This window comes from Atta colombica, unplaced genomic scaffold (genome assembly GCF_001594045.1).
Source record: "Atta colombica isolate Treedump-2 unplaced genomic scaffold, Acol1.0 scaffold69, whole genome shotgun sequence".
NCBI classification, from domain to species: Eukaryota; Metazoa; Arthropoda; class Insecta; order Hymenoptera; family Formicidae; genus Atta; species Atta colombica.
The window spans coordinates 494,132-507,063 of NW_017259560.1; the positions used below are offsets into that span (position 1 = coordinate 494,132).

Below are 12,932 nucleotides of genomic sequence, written 5' to 3' on the forward strand. Positions count from 1 at the left end.
TATTGACATAAAATGTTAAATAGCTTCTAAACTTTTAATTTTTTTAGACTTATATCTTAATACTTTTATTAGAATAATGAGATGAATCAATTAAAAGAGAACATATAGTTTCTTATTTAAAAAATTATCCCTTTTACCTACATAGTTTTAAAGCAACTATGTGTTCTTTTACATTTACCAATTAATTCATCTCATTGTATTTATGAAAATATTAAGGAGATTATTAAAAAATTTAATATTTAAAAGTACCTTGTGCTAGGGTGGAGACCCAGCTATTTTTATATATTTTGAGTCGCTGAATATGAATCTGACATAAAAATAGGAAAATGGGAAAAAATGGGAAAAAAAGGGTCATTTTTTTGCTCTAGATTGAAAAATTTATTTTGATGTCAGATTCGTATTCAGCGACTCAAAATACATAAGAATAGCTGAGTCTCCACCCCCCCCCCCTCCTCTAATACAGAATACTTTTTTTGTGGGAAATACTGTGTAATTTACGAGACATTATACACTTTATTCTTTCACATATTGACATGAAACATTAAATATCTCGCAAACATTAAATTTCTTAATAATCTCCTTAATATTTTCATAAATACATTGAATTAATTGGTGTAAAAAAACACATAGTTGCTTTAAAACTATGTAGGCAAAAAAGATAATTTTTTAAATAAGAAACTATATGTTCTTTTTATACTAATTGATTATTCATCTCATTATTCTAAAAGTGTTAAGGTATAATTCTAAAAAAATTAAAAGTTTAGGAGATATTTAATATTTTATGTCAATATGTACCAGAATAAAGTATATCTCTATAAACTATTAATTTTTTAATATATCTATCTCTCACATCGATGTTATAACTTCGGTGTAAAGTATGCCGTGTAAACATAATAATAGTTTTTTTAATGAATACCTATAATTTTTTTGCATATTTGTATAGTACAGGAAGCATCAAAATTATAATCAAAATTATATGTAGTAAAAAATTGCTATTATGCATCATTTATGAGATATTCGACATCTTAAGTATCCAGGTAGCAAATTGCATTCTGAGTAATTTTGAACGTGGTTTGAAATGTCAAAGAGAGATTGAAGAAGAAAAAAATGAATAATGTTTTTTATTGAACATTTATTAACCTATAAATTGCTCGAAATTTTGATGTTCATGTTCAATACAACATTCAACGCGTTTTATAATGTTTCTCATTGTTGATTACAGCATTTCTGTAATGCCTTCAACAGTTCTAGTTATTTTATGTCATAAATCTTCCTCATTTTCAAGTACAGTTGCGTAGACAATGTCTTTAATATATTAATATAGCAGAATATTAATCGGCGATTTATTTTCTTCATGTAAAACTTGTACTAAATTATCACGATTTGAATTTCTTTAATATAGCATGCACATAACTTCTTGATTACTTCTAAATTACGTGCTATTATTCTTATGGATGTACGTTTATTTTCAATAAAACTTAATAGGACACTTAATAGTACTTGTCTGTTTCTCTTCGTCTGTTCTGATTATACGACGTTGTCTTGTTAGTGATCGTGTTCGACGTTTTGATCTTCAACTTGCCGAAATGTACGATCATTTGATATCCTTCGTTTTGGATACTTTTGATAAAATAGCCGAGTTTCATTTTACGCATACTTAAATGCCATATCTCCAACATATCATACTTTTCACTAATTATTAATATCATTATTTTCGTAATCTACAATGTGATATGTATTCATTGAAAAGATGACTGACTGACTAAGATACTGCACTGATTTTCATATTGCTAGACAAATATTTTATTTACAAAACAAATAGTCACGTATTTTGACGAGTTCAAGTCAGTAATCTTGTTTGACATAACTGAATTCAAAATATTAGTCTGTATTTTGTTTTTCAAATTGTAATATGGAAACTAATTTCTTAAGATTCAATACTTAAGATGTCATAACGATGTGTAGCAATTTTTTATTACATATAATTTTTGATTGCAAATGCTCTCTACTATACAAATATGCAAAAAAATTAAGGTATCTATTTAAAAAAACTATGTTAACCTACATAAGTCGAAAAAACCAAGAGTAGAAAAAAATTTTAACGTGCTTTGTAGCTGACTCGGAGTTGTACTTTTTTTTATTAAACTTTTTTGTAACTTCAACTAGTTGCAAAATATTTGCTCGGACATTTATAGATGGACACCCTATAAAGGATGTTCAAAAAGATTGGATTTCCGGATTCATTCAGAAGGATGACAGTTTTGGAAGAAATATTTCAAACAAAAGTTCAGATATCAAAATATAAAATCTATTTACTGATCTTATTAATTTGACCTTGTGCCAAGATCAGGTCATGGTTGATTTATGTATAAAATTGTATTTTTTTAATACACTTTAATATACACAATTTTTTTTAATACACTGTTTTTGATTCCAAAATCTTATAGCTAGTGTCAAGATACTTTCAAAATATTATGATAGTCATTTTTCGTTAAGTATTTTTCGAGAGTTACGAGTTTTTAGTGTGAAAATGAAAATGAGAAGAACAATCTCCAATAGTTTGACGTATGATGTCAAGATTAAGATCTTGAACAACATTTAAGGGATTTCAACTAGTCGGGCACTTTTAATAATGCTAATGACGACGGTATTTTCGAGTTTCACAACTCGAAAAGTATTCAATGAAAAATGACTTTACTATAGTATTTTGAAAAGCTCTTTACATCAGCTTTATTAGACTTTGGATTAAAAAATAGGGTGTTCCAATTTAAAAAATTTTATTTAACCTTGATATGACTGATAAAGTCAATTATTTCAAATATTCACTACACTAACTTATATGATAATCTAATGTCTTTAGATTAAAATTAATTAATGAATTGGTTCCGTACATAACAGAAAAAAAGTTTGAAGATATGAAGATTTATTTGTTTTAGATTTAACCCTGTATTTCAGAATGAATTAATCGAATTCAAAAAATCAAACATAGGATGATAGGATAAGGATGATAGGAAATTGAAATATCTTTCTAATGATGTATTTTGATCCCTCTTTTCATTTGAAATTTTTTAGGGATTGTCATCTCCTTTAGGGAGTTAAAGTTCAGAGAATTACATGTCAGAAGATGTCCCTCTTTCAATAAAAATCGGTTTTTGTATACTACCGACGTTAGCATTACCCAAGATGTCCGACCAACGGCTAAAATCTTTTGAATTTTCAAGATTAACTGGATAACATTTCTCAAGTTCAAGATTACTATTCCTCTTATCTTCATTTTTACATAATTTTAGCCGGATTCTTGGATAATGCTAACGCTAGGGTTATCAACTCTCGGTTATAAGAGTACATTGACAAAAAGAGTATATTTAAAAAAAAAAGAAAGAAAAAAAAAGATAAAAAACGAAGAAGTCTTTTGTTTTAAATGCAGATATATAAATATATATACATAAAATGACTTTTTATGATTTTTTTATTTTTATTGACAACCTCTATTCATTCTTCATAGGTTACAAATAAATATGTTTTACTTATATAGTATAATCAGAATTTTTTATGTTAACATCAATAGAATTGAGAATATAAAATTGATTCACATATTCAACGTATTTTCTTATAAGTTTTTAAAATAAATATGTATATAATTAAATCTCTAACAAAAACTTCTATATAAGATAAATTAAACTTTTATATTATACTTTGAATCATAAATGTATAACCAGTTTTTTACAATAAAGCCTCGAATTTCGGAAAAAAACGGCGGAAGCAAAGTTGTACACCTAATATAATATATAATATATAAATAAATTTATATATTATTTATATATTACATATTACTCAAACACAGCCTCAGTACAAGTCAAACAAAACTTTTTATAAAATAATAAATTTGATAAATTTTTTATTAAATAATAATTTTTTTAAATTTTGTCTCATTTCTCAAAAAAGAATACAAAAAGTGTAAAGTACGCTGTTTTCCGACTTCGAAAAAAGTACATGTATTCTTAAAAGAGTACGATTGGTAACTCTAGCTAACGCTAGTACCACAACTTTCAAACCTTCGAAGAATTTTATTATTTTTTTATAGTATTTTGAAAAACTATTGAAGCCATGAGAATATGCAATGAAAATGGAGTTGGGAGGGTTTCATTTAAAAAATTCGAAGTGACCTTGATTGTAATAACGCTGTTCAGAATTAAATCAATGGCATCTTCTTATATCTCCCTCCGAATCATACAACTTTTTGTTTGAAACATTTTTTCGTGTCTACTATAGTTTTCGAGAAATTTTAGAGGATCATGCTCAGTCAGGAAAAAAATGTGTGATTTTTGGGAACTTTTTTGCAAAAATTGCAAGACTTTTTAAAAATATATACTTAAATAAAATATTCATTTTTTAATTTACATAGAATCATTTATTCCATATAGTACATTTTCAAAAGAGGGTAGCTTCCAAAATAGAAAAACAATTAGAAAGGAACGATCTTTATTTCAATTGCCGATCTATTCATAACGGTGCTAGATCTATTTATAACGATCAAGCAAAGTACACTTAGAACTCTATAACTCCGTTAATCTTAATCGGATTATCTTTCAGAGAATATCTTCCAAATGTTATATTTACAAAAAATGTCAAAAACCAAAAAATCGATTATTTTTAAGTTCTTGACTAAGCATGACTCCTTAACGTCTTATTTAAAATGAAATACCTTTCTCACACACACACACACACACACACACGCGCGCGCGCGCACAGTGTACAAAAAGTTCCGGACCCCTTAAATATCTTGAAAAGTAAGCATTTTTGAAAAAAGGCCTTTGCAAGTTGTATCTCTTATTTACATTTTTATGTAAAAATAGATTTTTAATGTAAGAATGAAAATAAAAGGATCTCTAATTGGAGATAACTTCCAATGACCTTGTTCTTGACAAATATTCATCATGATTCTGAACAATATTTAGAACCTCCTTCATTAATTTCTGGTTAAATTAATCGACGATTAATTTGCAGAAATATCAACAATTTAATATATCAGAACGTCTCCTCTCTTCTTCTTCCGTGTTTAGTTCTCACGTTGGCAATCGTGATGATTGAGTTAATCATTGATTAGTGTTAATCGAGATTAGTGAAAGAGGTCCTCAAGAGATTTTAGTCATCAAACACTTTGGGCAATGTTAACACCGATGACACTGTAACTTTCAAGCCAAAATTATTGATGAAGAAATATTTCGTTATAGTGTTTTAAAGAGCTTTCAAAATAAGTTACAAAAATATGTAATGAAAAATGTGTTAAAAAAATTTCATTAAAAAAAAATCAATGTAACTTTGGTCTGACTTTGATGACAATATCCAAGGTCTGAACTTTTTAATCCTTACAACTTTTATTTGAAACAGTTTTCTATAAAATTTATATTTTTTTTTTAGATATTTTGAGGTCCGAGGATATTTTTCATCCCACACACACATACACATGTACATACATACATACATGTACATACATACATACATACATGTACACACGCACGCACACACACACACACATACACACACACGCGCGCGCGTATATATTATATATGGAATTATATAATATATATTATATATTCCAAATCGGACGACCTAAAATTGTCACTGGTGCCTATATATAATCGATTTTTTAATATATTTTTCAGATTAAAATATGTATTCGGTTATTTTTTAGATTTTTATCTTCATTAGTTTCCTAAATGAATTTTTTAATATTAATTAATTTTATTTTGTAAACACATTTAGCTTAACTTCTGTTCAAATTATGGAAAAACAAAAAAAATAACCATATTGTTTGTCTTGAAATTCTCTATAAGGAAAAAAATACGAAAAAAAACTTAAGTTTTTTGTTTTTATTTGAGAAATCTGATTGAAATAAACAAAATTGTTTTTTGTCAAGATCGACATTTATTTTTATAAAAAAATTCTCTTATATTCTTAGTACAATATACGAAGAATTTAAGCCATATTTTATTATGGTCAAAATTTTCGTCCATGTTTTTTTTAATTTTTCAAAATATTATATATATTATTTAATGTTGGTAGATCTTTAATCTGCTGACGAATTATATAAATCATGTTATTTCATGATAATATTAGATAATATATTTTTAGTACAATTATTTAGGGAATAAGGATTTATAAGAATATTATTTGAATAAAATAACGTCTTTTAGAATATGTGAAGAAATTTATTAATGAATATTGGATTATTTATATCTTTCAGTTTTTTCTCACTCTTTGTATGTTTTATAATTAAAAAAGTGAAAATTTTTTTACAATAAACGTATGTTTTTGAGGAATAATATTACGCATTTTTTGAGTTTCAGATATAGGTTTTTTTTTTCTTTCAAATCGAATCATAAGATATTCGTTTGCTAAGTTATTCTTCCGTTAATGAGAATTTTACTACGATATTTGGCATATTTATTGAACACCCATCCGAAAGTTCATGTGGATTTATCTAGCGATTAGATGGGCATTGAAGGCTTGCATCAGTAGCCATTTTTTTATATGCTTTCCAAAATTATCAATGAATTTATAAGGACTATTTCGAATGATCCTGTTAAGATATACTATTTTTTTGATGATGCTTCTCAACAATTCAAAAATTTTAAGAACTTTGCAAATATCTATTATCATGAAAAGATTTTGGAGCGAAAGCTGAATGGCATTTTTTTGCTACGGCGCATGGCAAGGATTCATGTGACGGAATAGATGGTACAGTAAAAAGAATGACTCATGCAAGCTTTCAACGCTCATCTGATTACTAGATAACTCCATATGAACTGTTCGAGTGAGTGTTAGATTTAATGAATTTGCCAAATATCATAATAAAGTTCTCACTAAGAAGAATATAATATATCTTAATAAAGGAATATTCTATATATTCGATTTGAAAGATATATACTCGATTTGAAAGGGCAAAGCCTATATCTGAGACTAAAAAAATTCATAGTATTATTCCTCAAAAAATGTACGTTTATTGTAAAAAAATTTTCGAACTCTTTGAAGTATAAAATATGAAAAGAGTGAGAAAAAAGAACTGAAAAATAAGAATGATTCAATATTTATTAATAAATTTCTTCACATATTCTAAAAGACGTTATTTTATTCAAATAATGTTCTTATAAATCCTTATTCCCTAAATTGTGAAATTAAAAATATATTCTCTAATATTGTTATGAAACAACATCATATATGTAACTCATCAGCAGATTAAAAATCTACTAACATTAAATAGATTTAATATTTTGAAAAATTAAAAAAACATGGATGTCAAATTTTAACGGAAATAAATATATCAAATATAGCTTAAATTTTTCGTACTTGTAAGAATATGGGAGAATTTTTTTATAAAAATAAAAATCGATCTTGATGAAAATCGATTTTGTTTATTTTTTAATTATTTTTTATTTTTTAATTAGATTTTTCGAGTAGCAACAAAAACTTGAAATTTTTCATATTTTTTTCTAATAGAATTTTAAGATCAATTTGATGTGGTTATTTTTTGTTTTTCCATAATTTAAATAGAAGTTATGTTCAACTAAATGTTTACGAAATAAAATAAATTGAAAATATTAAAAAATTCATATCTAGAGAACTGAATGAAGATAAAAATCTAAAAAAATAACTGAATACGTATTTTAATCTGAGAAATATATTAAAAAATCAGTAAAAAATCGACAGAAATCGCTGATAAAGGCCGCCCGATTTGATGTGGAATGTCCCATATATAAAATATAGGTATACAAAGTGGATACTAAGTATTTTAAAAGATTTTAAGATGTGGTTAATTCCTTACACAAATTTAAAATGAAAATTGCATATGACCACATGTCTGAAATGGCATAGTTTCGAACAGGATGTTAAGTAATAACAGTAATAGAAAGATGAGCAGGAATTATATCTTGAGATAGCTGAATCCAGTCACAGAGTCATCTACATTAAAAAAATTTTTCTACTTCTGCTAAATCGATATGGATTACGAAAGTTTTCCATATATACGGCACGTGGGATTTGAACTCGCAATCTATCGGGTATGAACTTTCGTTGCTCTCACACAGTGCCACACATCTTTACACATTTTTAGAATATCTCTACAGAATTGGAAAAAAATTTTTCGCGAAAATTTCGAAAAATTTAGATTTTGAAATTTTGTGTTTAAAGTTTTATTAAAATAACTTAAGTGGCTCTCGAAGTAGTTCTTTTGAAAAAAGATGAGTCTTCTTTAAATTTTGACATGCTATGTTTGAAGCATGTTTTAAAATATGTTTGAAACTATTATTTTGGATGATGATCATATGAAGTTTTCATCGTGAATTTATGTGAGGAATCAACTCTTAAAATTTGTTACTTGTTAATATCGATTATTTGTATTGTATATTTAATGTATACTTGCTACTATTGTATATTTAATGTATACTTCAATACAGTTTTCAATAAATGACTTATTTTATTTGTAATTTTTATTTAGTTTTTATATAAAAATTTATCTATGATGAAAAATTCAAAGAATAATAAATACACTTTATTATTACTTATTTTATCGGTTTTCTTTATCATTATTATAGTATTATTGATAATTATTGGTATTGTATTAAACATTCAATATTATTTTTAGTGTTTGATTTTAAGTAACTGTGAGTGGTTTACCCCACATTCCTTACTAGTTATTAGCAAAATACCAAAACTTAAAGAACTCAGATTGAACTCATGTCATCGTCTGGGCGAGTGTGTTGCATATGCTAGTTTAGCAACTAGATTTGGATTCAAAACATTAGAGGTATAATTTTTCTTATATATTTCAATTTATATTACATTAATCATTCTTATGCTTATAGTCTTATTGAAAAGACATTGCACACAAAATATTCTTGTGTTTCAGATTTTAGACTTACGGGATACAGCACTTGGGGATAGTGAAGTTGGTTGTTTTAGTAGTACTAAAACTCTAACGCATCTATATTTGGAATGCCCTTCAACATGGAGAAATGATGAATCGCCCGAAGTTATACAACATCGGCAGCAACAAGCTTTACGATTACCTATATTTGAAGATGGCAATCTAGCACAGGTACATAGAGAAAGTAAAGAAAGGTATTACACACAAAAAGATTTGCTCGCGAAAAGTATTATAAAGACTATTTCTCTAAGTGATTATTTCTTATAGTTTTGAAACGAGCAATACTACAATGATGCTAATTAAAAATCAGGATTGGCAAAATTACTTGATAAAAGTAACTCGTTACCGTTATTTTTCTAAAAAGTAACTCGTTACTGCAAATTTAGGTGATTTGAAACAGTGCCGGTAACTTGAGATAGCATATACTTTTGTTAAATTCAGTCGTGATATCCATCCATGAGTCACTAAAAAAAAAATGTAAAAACTTAAACTTTCTTTAATGACTCATGGATAGATACCACGACTGAATTTAACAAAAGTACATGCTGTCCTAAGTTTCCTACATTATCCTAAGTCATATTTATGATATTTATCGAGGATATTATAGTATTCATAGTGATTGATTCTTATATTTAAGCAATAGTAAGATATTACGAACCAGTTAGATGCCATATTAACATCTTAAGACATTACTTAAGACATTACAATACCAATAATTATCACTATAATGATAAAGAAAACCGATAAAATAATTAAGATGATCTTGAAGTAAGAACGGACTATGAATATCGATAATATAGAAAACTAACAGAACATATTTTTTGAGAATTCTGGATAACCCTCGCAGAGTTCTATCAGAAATTCTAATAACGAAAATCTGTAGAATTAAAATCGAAAAACGGATGATTATAGGTGTCAATTTTGTAATTTTAAAGTACAAAAAAATGTTTTGACAGTTCTAAGACTTCTATTGAGAGTTCTTTGTAGTCTTCAGAGAGTTTTATAAAACAATAAAAAAATCTTAATAAAAAAATTGCATTAACATTTTTAAAGTTATGACTATTTTTTAGACACCAATTTTGAATATTCATTTTTTTACTTTCTTGAATGGAATTATTTTTTAGATGCATCAAGAACTATGGAATTATAAGAAATCTATCCAGAAACTCTAATAAAAAATTATTTTTTTCGAAAATGGGGCTACATGAAGTTAACTCCCCCACATCTTTGAATCGCAATTTTATAGCCAAAATTATTTTTTTAAATTATCCGTTAATCTGTAATTATCGAAAATCTGTACAGAACTCCGAAAAAACTTAATCTTTTTAATAATGGGGGCTAGTTTCACACTTTTATTTCATAATTGTTATGTTGTTCACATTGTGGTCTTTAAAAATGATCATAAAAATAAATTATTCTAATTCAGTTTTTAGTCGAGGATGGATTTTCTTTTGAAAATTATGGATTTCAACGATGTTTGATATCAGATAGAGCAATCTGTGCACTTGGAAGTGATATTTGCGAAAGAGAAGGAGTAAATAGCTTTCTAGCTCCACAAAGAAGAATAATAATATTACGAGAAGATATACGAGAAGATAGACGAGAAGCTAGACGAATATCTAATAATCCAAATCTTAAAACATTGGTTGTTAGGTAAGTCAATGGAACTAAAAAGTTTAAAAGCTTTTTAAAAAAAGTGGAAAATATTTACACTAATATTCTTTTTCGCAGAAATTATCCACGTGTAACAAATTCGAGTCTTATCCATTTGGCTTTAAATGCATCAAGATTAGAATACTTAGATGTTACTGGTACTTCTGTAACAAGAGATGGCGTTGAATCCTTTAAATCACAAAAAAACAATGTTAAAATAGTCTCATCATTTGATGAAACATAGTCAAGGTCATATCTAGCAAATTAGGAATTAAGAAATATTTATATTTTGTTAATATTTTTTGAAAATTAATACTTTTATATTTTTTTAAAATATACGTTATGCTTCGAGATTAAGATCTGTCTAATGTTCAAACTATTTTTTGTATGTATAAATAAATAATTTTGATTATATTTTATTTGCAAAAAAATAAAACATATAGATAAAAGGAAGAGTCTTCGTAAGACCGGTTTTGGACCAATTTGAATTTCTTTTCAAATTATCAAAAACGTTTTGTTATTATAAAAATTATCATTATCAGGTTATTTTAGCTTAAACGTTATTTATTTAATACTTTTTTATTCTATAACTATTTAATCTCATTTTTATCACTTACATTTTTATGTATCGTGTTATTGTGTCAACTATATATCTCCTTACGTATGCGTGAGTGTGTATACTTTAAAAAACGTTGAACTATTTATATATGTATATGTATGTGTGTATATATAAATTGAGCTGTAGCTATGAAAATGTGTATGATTAATCGCTGTGATATTTTATGTATACGTTTTATAATTATTATCTAAGCTTCTCTCTCTATCTGCATCACTTAGGTCCGGTTACAGCAACATTACCTTGATTTCAAGCGAAATTTAAAACGAAAAAGAGACAGAGAGAGTTTTAAACTTTACTTAAAATCAAAGTAACTTTGAATCGGGTCTTAGTATTACCCAAGCCCAAGATCAACGGTGCTTTTCCTTGAATAAATTATATTTCTTGAAAATACAATAAATTTCGTCTGGTAACATTGATCTCTTGAAGCATTTTAAATAATATCATAATTAAGAGTTCTTGCAGTTCCTTCAAAAAAAATTATAGAGATGTGCAAATCAAGCATTTGTAAAATCGAATCGAATCGAATCTGTGATATGTTCGAATCAAATCGAATTTGAAATCTACATCGAATCGAATTTTTTTTTATTCGAAATCGAATTTGAATCAAATTTTCACATACTGACATTTAAAAAAACTTACAAGCTGAAAAAATTTATTTTGAATACAAGTATATCAAAAAGTTGATACCGTGACATAAATGTATTACAAACAATACTTTTTGGTAATACTTGCACATTGAAAATAATCCATTTTCTCGTTTATTTAAAGAGATTTGAAATCGTCATTAAAAATACTTCATTATTTTTTAAATTAGAGCTTTTATTAGTCTGTTGTAATACATGCATGAGGTATCACATTGTAACATAATAATTATTGATAAATTAGAGATTTAAATCTTTATATGCATATAAACAACTCTGGCGGAAAAACTTTTACGAAAATCTATATAGATTGAGACATCTTAGAAATTATTTTTTATAACTATTCATAGTGAGACGTAGAGCGGCGTTATTTGTTTGAAGAATCTAGAAATCCTCCACCCTCAAATGACGCCACTACGAGTATCCCACTACGAGTATCTACGAAAAACTAAGAATTTTTAAGACAGACAAACTTCATTCTACATCCCACTAATACCTAAGAAAAATTAAGAGTTTCTAAGATCTTGGTCTCAATTTATCTAATTTTTCTACTACATCTTGGTCTCAATCTATGTAGTTTTTCTACTACATCTTTTCGTAAAAATTTTTTTTCTGTCAGTGAAATAATCGGTTATAATGTATTATTTTAAAGGGACTAGACTATTTATTTCTGCATTGAGAGAAATGTTTAGTACATTTAACCATCCATTTTGTTGATATGTGACTAACAAAAACTTTCTTACTCTTTTATTTAAAAATTGTGTCGTCCAAAATTTTTTTTATTCTAACCAAATTTGTTCGAATCAAATTTGGTCAAGAAAATGAATGTTTATATATGTACAAAATGTTTTCTTCAGTGTGTCAAAATCTAATTTAAAGCTAGCTGATGTGCTAAATTTATATCTTTATTTTCAATAGCTTAAACAAAATGAATAGTATTTTAAAAAATGAATAGTAGTTTTCTTGAAAATGTAAGCCAATAAGCACACGCATTTGCACGAAGATTGGTGCTGATACAAAATTGATCGCAGAGGGGGGAGAGAGAGAGAGAGAGAGAGAGAGAGAGAGAGAGAGAGAGAGAGAGAGAGAGAGA

General features: G+C 26.7%; 1 protein-coding gene across 1 annotated transcript in view; it reads left to right on the forward strand.

Annotated features, from left to right (window-relative positions):
* The window catches only part of LOC108692304, a 23,205-nt gene extending 12,382 nt beyond the window's left edge, over positions 1–10,823 (forward strand). Inside the window, exons 5-8 of the mRNA XM_018200492.1 lie at positions 8,645–8,806; positions 8,909–9,097; positions 10,353–10,579; positions 10,658–10,823. Coding sequence (XP_018055981.1) covers positions 8,645–8,806; positions 8,909–9,097; positions 10,353–10,579; positions 10,658–10,823 — 744 coding nt within the window. The remainder of the gene's footprint in view (positions 1–8,644; positions 8,807–8,908; positions 9,098–10,352; positions 10,580–10,657) is intronic.
* Positions 10,824–12,932: the final 2,109 nt, after the last annotated feature.